The sequence below is a fragment of the Urocitellus parryii genome, chromosome 8, assembly GCF_045843805.1.
Source record: "Urocitellus parryii isolate mUroPar1 chromosome 8, mUroPar1.hap1, whole genome shotgun sequence".
Lineage (NCBI taxonomy): Eukaryota > Metazoa > Chordata > Mammalia > Rodentia > Sciuridae > Urocitellus > Urocitellus parryii.
Window position 1 is genome coordinate 154,645,925 of NC_135538.1, and position 14,138 is coordinate 154,660,062.

The 14,138-nt window shown below is 32.6% G+C and overlaps 1 protein-coding gene across 1 annotated transcript in view; it reads right to left on the minus strand.

The window, feature by feature from the left end:
• Positions 1-262: 262 nt before the first annotated feature.
• The window catches only part of LOC144256666 (uncharacterized), a 29,602-nt gene continuing 15,726 nt past the window's right edge, over positions 263-14,138 (minus strand). The window contains 3 exon segments of the mRNA XM_077802040.1: positions 263-1,583; positions 1,585-3,055; positions 5,952-6,078. Coding sequence (XP_077658166.1) covers positions 1,337-1,583; positions 1,585-3,055; positions 5,952-6,078 — 1,845 coding nt within the window. The 3' untranslated portion in view covers positions 263-1,336.

Sequence of the window (14,138 nt, forward strand, 5' to 3'; positions counted from 1 at the left end):
CAAATTGGGAAGTTGAGTAGTTTCAAAAGTTTAAATTCAGTCTCAGCAACTTAGTGTGGTTTCAAGCAACTTAGAAAGACAGTCTCAAAATTTGAAAAAGTGGAGAGGGCTGAGGAATGTGGCTCAGTGTTTAAATATACCTAAATTTAAACTGAAATTTTAAAAAAAGTTTAAAATATTACACTTCAGTGTTAAACATCAAAAATAGATTTCACATAATTCTTTTCTCAGTATTCAAAAGTGAAAATAGTAAACACTGATTTAGAAAAACAATTATATTCTTTCAAAGATGAGGTTTCTTTACCATTCATGTATGGTATTTATGACTGATATTTCTATAAAATAACTTGATAATGCTTAATAAATTTAAGCAAAAGTTAAAGACAACTACTTATTTTTTAACTTAAATGAGTTCTGTATTTTACTGATCCTCACATACATCAAGGTGTAATGTATAGATAATAACTTTACTCTCACATTTATTATAAATGTTTCATTGTTATATAAGGCATACATTTTGGACAAAATCTGTTCAATGTTCACTACTAGTATGAGTTTTCAGATGTTCAATGAATTTAAAATTTAAATAACGTTTTGGAAATATTATTTAACTTTTTAGGGTTTCTGGGCACAATGAATTCTCCAAAAATAAGCAGTGTTTAAGAAACATGTGGCTACAATTTTTTTCCCATTTGTATTTTCTCTAACCAGTATGTATCCACAGGTACTAAGTATTGGTGAATAAATTTTGGAGGCATTATCAATTTTCACATTTCAAAACTTTCTCTATTCTACGGTTATTGTGGTGATGATTAAATGTTGTCCCTTTCTTAGAGTAATGGTACAATGGTCTCATTTGTAGAGCTTCTCTCCAGTGTTTTCTGATGTCTAGTAATATATGATATATAACTTAAAATGTTTCTATTCTCCACATTTACATGTATTCTTTTCAGAATAAATAGCCTAGTGGCGATAAGAATTGAATTCTTATTAAGAGATTTGCTGCATTGTTTTAATTTGTAGGGGTTCTTTTCTGAATAAATTCTGTTAATAAGGTTTAGTCTTTTTTAATGTTTATTTTTTAGTTTTAGTTGGACAAAATACCTTTATTTCACTTATTTATTTTTATGTAGTACTGAGGATTGAACCAGGATCTCACAAATTCAAGGCTAGCACTCTACCACTAAACCACAACCCCAGCCCCAAGGTTTAGTTTTTCTTTAAAAAGTTATTATCACTTTATTAACATTTCACATTCACCAGGATGTCTTCTGTTGTGGTGAATAAAGTTTTATTTTTTATCAAAAGTGTTGCCACATTATTTACATATGTAGGGCTATTCTTCAGTGTTAGTTCTGTTATGGTGAATAAGGCCTGTTTTATTACTAAAAGCTTTGCCACATTCCTTATATTTGTAAGGCTTCTCTCCAGTGTGACTTCTGTTGTGGCAAATGAGGTGTGATTTTTGAATGAACGCTTTGCCACATTCTTTGCATTTGTAAGGCTTCTCTCTAGTTTGAGTTCTGCTGTGGCAAATAAAGCCTGTTTTCTGATTAAAAACTTTGCCACATTCTTTACATTTTTAGGGCTTCTCTCCAGTGAGTTCTGTTGTGGCGAATAAGGCCTACTTTTTGACCAAAAGCTTTACCACATTCTGTACATTTGTAGGGCTTCTCTCCACTGTGAGTTCTGCTGTGGTGAATAAGGTTTGATTTGGCAACAAAAGCTTTGCCACATTCTGTACATTTGTAGGGCTTCTCTCCACTGTGAGTTCTTCTGTGGTTAACAAGGTGTGATTGGTGACCAAAAGCTTTGCCACATTCTGTACATTTGTAGGGCTTCTCACCAGTGTGAGTTCTGCTGTGGCAAATAAGCTGTGATTTGTCACCAAAAGCTTTGCCACATTCTGTACATTTGTAGGGCTTCTCTCCAGTGTGAGTTCTCCTGTGGTAAATAAGGTATGATTTTCGACCAAAAGCTTTGCCACAATCTTTACATTTATACGGCTTCTCTCCAGTGTGAGTTCTCCTGTGGTTATCAAGGTGTGTTTTGTGACGAAAAGCTTTGCCACAATCTTTACATTTGTAGGTCATCTCCAAAGTGTGACTTCTGCTGTGGTAAATAAGGCCTTCTTTTAGACTGAAAGCTTTGCCACATTCTTTACATTTGTAGGGCTTCTCTCCAGTGTGAGTTCTTCCGTGGCAAATAAGGTATGATATTCGACTGAAAGCTTTGCCACATTCTTTACATTTGTAGGGCTTCTCTCCAGTGTGAGTTCTCCTGTGGCGAATAAGGTGTGATTTTCGACCAAAAGCTTTGCCACATTCTTTACATTTGTAGGGCTTCTCTCCAGTGTGAGTTCTTCTGTGGCAAATTAGGGGTGATTTTTGACTGAAAGCTTTGCCACATTCTTTACATTTGTAGGGCTTCTCTCCAGTGTGAGTTCTTCTGTGGCAAATAAGGTTTGATTTTCGACCAAAAGTTTTGCCACATTTTTTACATTTGTAGGGCTTCTCTCCAGAGTGAGTTCTGCTGTGGCAAATTAGGATTGATTTTAGACTGAAAGCTTTGCCACATTCGTTACATGTGTAAGGCTTCTCTCCAGTGTGAGTTCTAATGTGGCAAGTAAGGTGTGATTTTCGACCAAAAGCTTTGCCACATTCTGTACATTTGTAGGGTTTCTCTCCAGTGTGAGTTCTGCTGTGGCAATTAAGGTGTGATTTTTGACCAAAAGCTTTGCCACATTCTTTACATTTGTAGAGCTTCTCTCCATTGTGGGTTCCTCTGTGGTAAATAAGAGCTTTTTTTTTACTAAAAGCTTTGCAACTTTTTTCATATATGTAGGACTTCTCTCCAGTATAAATTCTCTGGTGGTGAACAAGGCCTGATTTTTTATATGATTTCTGGTGTAAACTCTCACTTGTAGTTTTCCATATTTTCTTTTGTTGTAAATAGTCAAGATCACAACTTATATATTTTGCACTTATCACTTCATGAAATATATGTTTTAGGCCCTTTTCTGGTGAATATTCTTGGGTGTGATTAGAAGTCATGGCTGAAAGAAACAAAAATTTTAAAAAACCACAATACCTATTAGCCTGGGATAAAAATATTTTGCATACATAACATGAAATTAAGGTAAAATAAGTGCATCAGGAGTGTAGCAGATTAGTAACAGCAAAGTCACCATAAATCCAAAAATATATATTACTTGAATAAAAATGTACAGACAAAATTACCTTGAGAATCCAAGCATGCCACAATAAAAAAAAACAATGATCCAGAAATTAAATCAGTAATGAAAATAGAAAAAAACAAAAAACATAAAAAAAATACAAAGTAGAAGTATAATGATTTATTCACTTCAAAATATTTATGATTACTAATGCATTATTGCAAAACACAAAACAAAAGAAAAAATCTTACTACCAGAATTGAATGTAAAAAAAGAAAATGTCAAGTCAGTTCCAGCAGAGAGCAAGGAAAGAAACCAAGCATGATCTGCTCCTAGAGGCCCTATTTGTTTAAAGGTGGATAATGCCCCTCCCTTTACATCTCATCCTTTTGCACAATTTTGAATCAATAAGAAACAGTTTTAAATAATGAAATTTCTCATAATCCTTTTGGACAAGCTTTTGTTGAGTGATATCCTAATACTTGTCTTTTAAAACGGAAACAAAGATCTAGCCTCTCTCATATTAATATGCATTAAATATTGTTTTATTTACAGTTAATGTGCTCAATATACAACATAAAGTAAATACTCAAAATTGGTCATCTGCATTGAATACACATTTTATTCTCAAACAGTCATTACCAAAAAAATTATGTAATATATGAAGTTCCACCTCACCAGCATGACAAGATCCTATGCCTTTGATCACATGAGGAAAAGCATAGAGTGCTACACTTATGCCAACATGTCCTGCTTGGACTCTAGCTTCATGTATGAAAAATAGCAGTTATAAATGAACATCAGGGACTTCACAAGCTGATTTCCAAGTTTCATTTAACCCTGGATGAGAAGAGTCCATCCAAACAAGAGAATAATCATTCTCAAAAGAGGAGATATATTAAAAGAGGACCCCAAGATACTTGAATTCTAGTTACTTGGGGGGTATAAAACCATTAACAGCCTCAGCTCAACAGGTGTTGGCTAAAATGGGGTTAGAATGTATTCTAGATAATTTTGTTACCTCTTTGATTGCTAAACTCACACAAAACTCTGTAAATGCTTTAGTCTTAATAACAATGTTGCTGTTTTTTGTATACCAGCTGTGGGGAATTCAGTACTGTCAGATCCTGAACTTCTAGAACCCATTACAATATCTTGACTCACTTGCATGAAATTGTTATATACCTGTAAAAATGTCTCATGGTATTCATTGTTGTCTTAGCAGAATAATGTGTCCTTACCATCCACATAGTATTTAATAGGTCACCATCCTGTGGAATTTATTCATAAAAGGTCTATTCCTCTTGATAAAAACTGTAATGATTCAGTAGTTGTGCAAACTACTATGAAACTCGCCTATGCTATCATAAACAGTATTAATCATGCCTCCATGGATGTAAATAGGATTAATGAAGAAAAAAAGGAACATTGTCAAGCCATACTTGACAATCATGCTGCAATTGATTGTGTGTTATTGTTACATCATAAAGGATATCAGAAGTTTAATAACATGTGTTCCTTCAATTTAAGTTATAATAGTAATTTTATTTCAAAAGACTTAGATTACCTTAAAGATATAATTAATAAGGTTCAACAAGATGATGGATGTTTAGACTTGTTGGAATGGCTAACTTCATGTTTACTCAATTTCATCTGGGTCAAAAATATTCATAGGTGGATGTTTACTGATGTTGGAACTTGCTGTTGTCTATGCCTGCCCTATTTTTTGCCCCCATCAGCATTAAGGAGATAAGTAATATTATTTATTCAAAAGGCCTTAAAAAAGAGGGGAGGTATTAGGTATTCTGACCTTGGAAATAGACAGTAAAGTGTGGGGGTGATGGTAACTGGCACCCTGAGTCCCACAGTTGTAATGCCCAGCAGTTTCTCCCTGAAGCTATTAAGACAACTCTACAGGTGCACTATCTAGTTTCTGTGGTAATGTCCTCAGGGAGAAGGGGCTCCTTATTTGTATTAACTGTACCCAATCTTGGTTATCTAGCACTTGGGGTTAGAGAAACACTGGGTTAGAATGTAGTCATGATATCAGAAGCTATGTAATTTGGGGGTATTATATGTGCAGCTGTTAAGAGGGGTGTCCAGTTTTTTTTTTCTTTTTTCCCTTTCACTGTGTGTGTGTCTCTCTCTTCTGTTTTCTTCTTTAAAGGCTTCCTCACAAGATGATTTGAAATGGATCATGCTGTCCCTCACAACAAAAGGTAAGTTTTGGTGGTTAATCTGAATAAACTGGGACATCACTAAAGAAGAAAACAGAGAACAAGGAATTTGAAAATGTGATAAATATAGGGCAGTATGTACTCAATGATTACAATCAAAATAAATAAACCTAAGCTTCTGAAAATTTCTTCTGCTGGATAACTACTCTTTCAACATTTTTTAGTTTGGTTTTCTCCTTGACATTTGAATGACTCAACTGTGTCCCCTGCTATGTGTAGTCTACAATAGTTTACATCACTAAATTATACTAGGTACTACTTATCTAAAGTGAAGGATGTATAAGACAAAGAAAGAGACAGATTAAAGAGTAAAATTATATATATATATATATATATATATATATATATATATAGAGAGAGAGAGAGAGAGAGAGAGAGACAGAGAGAGAGAATAAAATATCTGTATAAAAATGCCCTTTTTCTTTGAAACAAAAATCTGAAACTCATTCTTATTGAGAAGTTCCCAGAAGATACTCTGCAACAGAAGTATATTAAATAATAATTATTAATTAAAAATTTTAAAGGGAAATTAAACTTACCCAGGAAGGCAAAGTTTCTATAGTTCTCTAGCATCACATCTCTATATAAATTTTTCTGAGCAGGCTGAAGGCATTCCCACTCCTCTTCAGTAAAATCAATGGCTACATCCCTGAATGTTAACAGTTCCTAAAATAAGAATAGGCAAATAAATAACACATTGACCACATGAACATTTGCACAGTCTGTAATGTAATTGAAGTTGAAATGAGAGTTAGTAGACTATCATGTAGGTGGTGTTTTGGAACACCATGATACTATTATCTACTTCTGCAGAAAAAGTGATTTAAGTTCAAAAAAGTATATATACTCCACATTTATGAAACATAATATAAAACTCAGGCATTACCCTAAAAACATATATTTTCTAATTTTTTATATGATGATCTAAATTATGTATAATATTCAGATGAGAAAATTATGGTAATTAAGAAAGGGAATCCTCAAATTCTAATTGTACAACCACTAATCAGACATTTACTAATGTGTAGAATCTTATTTGTTATTTCTCTGATAGAGTTGGCTGTTCTGAATGTGTAGTGAGATCTCTAGTAATTCCAATACCAATGAAATGTAACAAGGTAGACAGACCACTTAATGGAAATATTTAATAGTTTATTTAAGTTCAAACATTTTATAGTATTTATGTATGTTATTAATATAAAAATAGCAACAACAATCCTGTTTTACTTTTCCATTTTATAATTTAACATTTTTAACATACTATATATATAAATTTTATATGTACATATAATATGTTAACTATATATATATAAAACTTATATGTATATAAACTTTATATATATAAATTTGAATTTTCCTTTTTATAATTTAACATTTTTAACATACTATATATATATATAAACTTTGATCGATGTTTATATTGTATGATATTTATATAGAATATACATATAGCTCTTCAAACAAATATAATTTGTTTTTTATTTTATTGGTTCTGTCTAGTTCTACTTGACAGTAAAATCGATTTTTATGGTATTATGCAAGCATGGGATATATCTTATCCTAATAAAAATTCTGTTCTTGTTGGTGGATACGATGGTAGTATTCACTTAGAGATATATATTTTATATTTCTATCCCTGTCCCTTTTATTTATTCATTTATTTATTTTTTGTTTACTATTGTGCAACCTACTGATCTTCTTTGCTTTCCCTTCCCCACTTTATGAGCTTTAGATTTCACATATCAGCAAAAACTTTCAATCTTTGGTTTTAAAGAAATGGTTTGTTTTACTTAGCATAAAATCTCCAGATTCATCCATTTCCTGGCAAATGTCATAAAGTCATTCTTCTTTATGGCTGATTCATAGTTTATTGTGTACATAAGGAACAGGTTTTTATCCTGTCATCATTGAATGGACTAATTCATCATTGAATGGTCGGTTGGTTTTATAGCTTAGCTATTGTGAATTGTGCTGCTATAAACATTAATGTGACTGTGTCAATGTAGTATGCTGATTTTATGTCCTTTGGGCATATACAGTGCAGTCGAAAAACTGGGTAAAATTGTGGTTCCATTTCTTTAACAATATCCATACAGGTTATTATGTTTCACTTAGACCTCCATACAGCTGCAAAAATTGGAATTCGTCTATACCTGAGGTGAAAATAAAACATACAAAAAATTAGTAATCCACAAAATGATTAGAATTTATTATCGAATTATCCATCCCAATAAAAAGTAAAATTTAAAAACTAAAAGTAAAGAAAGTCTTAAGGAAAAGAGCAAAATTAGAAGCTATTAAAGATAAACATAACACAGAGTTACCAATATCAATGTTGGTGCTTTTAAAAAGCAAATGAGCTCAGTCTAGTGAAGGACAACTGTAGTTCCAGTGACTGAGGAGGATAAGAAAAAAGGATCATAAATTCTAAGACAATATTATATATAATATTGTCTTATATATATTGTATTGAGCAACTTAGTGAGGCACTTAGCAACTCTGTCTCTAAATAAAATATTAAAAAAAAGGACTGAGGATGTGGCTTTATTGTTAAGCACCCCTGGGTTCAATATTCAGTACAAATAAAAAAAAAAAGCAGATACAATTAAAAAAGAAAGCACTAGCAAATTTGAAAATTCAACAAATAAAAATTATATCAACTATATAGTGTATAATTGCAAATATAGGCATATATAATGATTTCTCACTTTATGGAAATACACTCTGGAAAATTTATCCTAAGAATCTTGTGCAATTTTCCAATTCTCTGATTGCAATGACAGAATCTAGATGGTATATACTAGTACATGGCTAAGATATTTGCTAGATCCATGGTTGTACATAAAGTCTACTGTTGACCAAAATACCATGATGCCACACGATTGATGTTATGAAGTAAAATCAATCAGTGTAAACCTCATAATAAAATAAATGGTGGAACTACAGTAAACACCAACAACAAAACTCTTAAAACTTGCTAGGATATTGGGAAAACAGTGTAATAATAAAATGCTATTTTATCCCTTCACTCATAAAACATAACAACATATTTTGACACGCTAAATGGTGAATATAAGTTATTAATAAATAATACTGAAATATATAAGAAAGTACAAAGCTCAAAAGTTTACATACAAAAGATAGGGTTCATATGGTGGTTCACACCTGAAATATCTACTATTCTGGAGTCTAAGGCATGAAGTTCAAAATTTAAGGCTAACTGAAGAAATTAAGCAAACCCCATCTAGAAATAAAATTTAAAACAGAGCTGAGCATATGCTCAGCATTAAGACATTTTGGTTGAATCCCTAATATCACAAAAGAAAAAAAAATAGTTTTTGTTTTCAAAATTATAAATATAATAGGCTTAAACTTATGAATCACAAAATATTAGTACAAAAAATATATTCATCAAGTGATTACATTAAAAGGTGCAAAACTGACAAGGTAATAAAAAACCCTATTTTCCTCACATATAATCAAACGCTTATAAGAAGAAGAAATAATACAGATTGCAAAAGAAAAACAGGAAAAATTCTTTAAGAGTTACTTTTTAAAGGATATATCTAAGTGTTCAATAATCATAAAAACTCAAAATCTTTGGAAATTAGGTAACATTGAATAAAATCACATCATATAGATGAATTAAATAGTATTGATGAATATGTGGAATAAATGCATTCACAAAAGAGAAAATAATTAAGCTTTTATTACCTATTTGTAGAAACTGTTTTGTAATAAAATGTATATGATACACCCACACAGGAAACAGAGACTAAAATTACAGCAACTGTACATGAGAATACAGCCATATTCTTCCAGAGGTGAAACCAAGGGGCATGGCTAAAGAGGAAGAAACAATTATTAAATTTTGTAAAATGTAAATTCTAGGAGCTACAATTTTTGTTGATGTATTATATCCAGTTTGACAAATACTATAAAATACCATGTATGTTTTATGCTGATGTCACATGAATGTTGCATTTCATATGCAAGTATGTTTACAAAAGGAATATGCAGTATTTGAGAAAATAAAAATACAGAAAAGAACATAAAAGACTCAAATATTCAACATATTTACAAAGGATAAAACTATTATAAAAATGATCATTTTCCCCAAGGTACCCTTTAATAATAACTGGTCAAAATTTTACCATTCTTTACTTTTTGTTAAAGAAGAAATCAAAGCAAAAACTTCTAAAATTTTCCTGGAAAGATAAATGTATATAAACTTAGGCAAGAACTCTCTCATATATAAGAGCAAATGTGGGCTGGGGATGTGGCTCAAGCGGTAGTGCGCTTGCCTGGCATGCATGCAGCCTGGGTTCAATCCTCAGCACCACATACAAACAAAGATGTTGTGTCCGCCGAAAACTGAAAAATAAATATTAAAAAAAAAGAGCAAATGTACTAGTGATCATTACCTGACACTAATGCATGTTATAATATTACAAGAGTGTAGTAATTTTAAGACAAAGAAATCACAATACAGAAAAGTACATAGAGCAATTCATATGTATGCAAATATCTTTTTATTGTTAATTATTATAAGTATATAAATCAAAACATATCAATAAAATATTTAATGTGAGTGAATGCTACAATCCAACCTCAAGGGACTTGTGTGCGGAATGTGTGTGACATTGGAATTATACACAAGCATCCACCACCAAACAGCAGATATAAAGAGAGATAATTTAAAAAAAAAATAAAATAAAAATAAATAAAAGCAGAATATAAATCTCCCTCCATTTCTGGATACACCAAATAAATATATACTCCTGTTTTGAGTCGTTCTTAAAACTGTAAAGGAATTAGAGGCACACACATTGGAAAACTGGAAAAAAAAATATCTACCAAGAGATGAGTAAAATGCACTTGAAGATTTTCCTGATTTGAGCAATATGCAAAATTACTGGAACAAAATGCCCAAATCCAGTGTTAATACAAATAAAGGAAGATTGATTTGAGTTTGAAATATATTATTTAACTCTAAATTGACTGTAGTTTGAATGCTAATTTATCTGTACACACAGAGGAAGGAATAAGACATACATGAGTATCAACCCCAGGGGGGAAAAAATAAGTGGTTTTCTATAGCCATGCAAGATCCATGGGCTTTATTCCATTAGACCAGAGTGGAAGAGGTGTTAAATCTTAGGGGAATCCCTTAATCCTTTAGAGGGATTTGCCAACATTCTCTAAAAATGCAAAGAGCTGTTGCTGACAGTTGAACTTTTATCTAGACAGTACCAAAAAATTAACAGGGAAATACAGACCACCACTGAAACCCAAAGTGGCAGTTTAGCACTTCCTGAGCTCTCTCACCCAGCTCACGTTACTAGTAACACCAGACCTAACCAATTCTTTCTGTAAGTAATTTGTCCCGATATTAATTTTTTACATTCAATGGACTACATCTCAAACCTCAAAGCATTGAAAGCACTGGCAACTGTGCAAGTGCAAATCTCCTTAGATCAAAAAGGAGTGGTTTCACATTGGTGTGCAAACATTGTAATGAGCTAAAATCTCTAATATTAGTGAAGAAAAATTATTAGAATCACAGATCCCTCTTTATTTCTAAAATAGGTGTACATCAATTTTTTTCCAGTGAACATAAGAGACCCTGGAATCTAAAAAGCTTGCATCAGAATTTTAGTGCACCAGCCAACTATAAGATCTTCTGCAGCTTGAGAACAGCTGTTAGAATGGCTACTCTGAAAAAGTGGAATAGTAAGTAGTACTCCAATTATATGAATATGGAAGAAAGAAACACTGTGCTAGACTATAAAATTAGTGAAGACATTTTTTAAAAAATGGAAATTAAGAGTTCTCTCAGTTACTTCTTTGACAAACTAAACCCTCTACATTTATACTGCTCTTGAACAAGAAAAGCCCCAAGTACTGGTCTGGGCTTACAAGAGGCATTAGATGTGCCAGCTGTGGGATCCTCATATTACATAGTTCTGAAACACAGTTCCAGGAAAATACTAGAGTATGGAATGAGAATGCTCTCATATACATTCCACAAAAGGAAATCAGAGCATAAAAACACTCTGAAAGGTGGTCTGCCCTTGGAGACACAAAGCAAGAATAGAAACACATGATTTTTCCAAGATCAAGGGATTCTTCTTTACTTTTCCATCATGTAAAATCCTCATAAACAACAACAACAACAACAAAAAAAAATTTTGCTTTTGATTTTTTTTTTCTATGGTACTAGAGATTTGAAACAGGAGCATGTTAATTCTGGGCTACATACCCGGCCACGTTTTAAAATTTTGAGACAGGTTTTTCTAATTGTCTAAGTTACGATGTTTACCTTGAAATTGCAATCTTACTGACTTAGGCACTTGAGTCTCTGGAATTAATATGCATGCATCATTGCACTCAGAGAGAAAAAAATACTTTAAAGTCTCATCCAGTTTTTGGTATAACAATTGAAAATACCATGTTCATTTGAAATATAAGATGGGTAAAGTAAGTGATAATACTGCAAAAATGTAACTGATAATACTGGGAAAGAGGGAAGTTGTCATTGAACAGGAAGCTAAAGTTTTATATATAAGTACAATGCACAATACTGGTGCACAAATTTAAAATCACACTCAGCAACTGTCTGAAGATAAAAAAAATTAATAATAATAATAATAATAATAAACTACCAGGTATGTAGCTAAGTGGTACAGCACCTCTGGCTCAATCCACAATACCACAATCTCCAAAAAGGAGGATAATGAATTCAGGAGGAAAGAAAAACTGAGATACCTATAGAGTATCTCACCCCCCTCCTGCAGGAAAAAAATATATGGAGTTGTGATTGTGATGGTCTCCCCACTCCAGAATCCACAACACAATCTGAGAAGATTCGGAAATATTGCCACAAATGTTCTCACATAGAATTTAAGGTAGGGCTGAAGATATTCTATAGGATACATAGGACTTCCAGGTCTACTGTTAATATATGGTCCAGTTGACTGGCCAGTGGAGACTCATAGCTGACCTTTCTCAGAAGACGCAGGACTGCAGAAACCAAAGATTACACTAGGGATTCTAGTCCACCATTGCCAGTTCCCACCATAGTCAGTGCAGCCAGATTCAACCAGACTCACCATCCAGTCTCAGGATTTCACTGCACACTCATCATTTACTGTATTTTTAGGAACCACATGTCCTCTCTATAAATCACAAAGTACCTATACAGGAGAAAAAAATCAGGTGCACTGAACAAAAGTGAGGGAGCCTAGAAATGGATACCCACTCTGGCAGACTTTACACCAGATGGTTAAAACTTGCTTCTCTTTACTGAAATGTGTAGTTTGGACAATACTTATATAAGGGCTCCTGATTGGACACAACTTATGTCTTCATATGCTCAATCTGAGCCTAGTGAGTTTTTTTGAGAGACAGGACATAACCTTAAATCCAGAAATAAATGATGTCACAATTGTAGGGTCTTGTCTGTACATTTATTTATTTATTTATTTATTTTCGTTTGAGGCTCTGGAAATTGAAATCCAGATCCTCAGACTGCAGCAAATTTAAGGCAAGGTATCCTTGGAGAAGTAAAATCTAGCCAACCCAGAAAAGCATTTGCATTTAAACTTGCATATGAGGCCTTTTGAATTTGTAGATTATACATGCAAATACATTATTTATGGATGGAAATAATACAGTGACAATCTTGTAAAATTTCAGTTCACTTCTCTTGTATGGAAACAGATTGAACATTAAAATTATATGAGGTGGAAAGATAATTATTTTTTTAGAATTCATATAAAAATAGTAAAAATTGAATTTTATACTATAACCCAAAATTTCTACTATGTGAAAATTACCATTATGTATTTAAAATATTACTAATAAAGTATATGTATTTTGGAACAGCACCCTCAAAACTATGTCAAGACTACAGAAAATCTCAGTTCACAGAACCATATTTGAGAGTTATGCTTCTCCTGAGTTCAGGAAGATGAAGGACATGATCACTTCTTTTTAAGCTACACGTGAAATATACATTTTTTTAACCAATATTTCTCCTGAGATATAAAAAAACTAGAGAGAAACTGCCCTGATTGACAGCAATGAGATTTAACCAGAAAGAGTATGGGGTGTGTGTGTGTGTGTGTGTGTGTGTGTGTGTGTGTATTTTCCCCCAGATCCAAAGATTTGAGTCTATTATTTAAATTGATTAATGGTATATTTCTTATTTTATGACATGGCCTTAGACCCAATGGCCTGTCTATAACATTTTCTTTTCTTAAGGGTTGGGGAATAGCATGTTAAGGCAAGTAAGCCAATCCCCCTAAACCAAAGACCTAATGTTTTCTCTGCTAAGTGGATGGTGATCCACAACGAGGGAAGTGAAAGGTAGCATGAAAGAAATGAAGAAACTTTGAATAAGACAAAGTGGAGGGAGGTGATGGGAGATGGTATAGAGGTAGGTAAGATGGTGGAATGAGATGAAAATCTTGTTGTACACAAAGTAGAGTTACATGGGTTTTGTAACTGTACTTTCTGTACAACAAGAGAAATAAAATTTTGTGCTCCATTTGTATACTATGAAGTGAAATGCATTCTGCTCTATTAGCAAGTTAGAACAAATTAATAAATTAATTGATTTTTAAAAATTCAGGAAAGAGACTTGCCTTTCCCTAGATCTATATGTAAACATATGTGTGTGTGTGTGTGTATATATATATATATGTGTGTGTGTGTGTGTATGT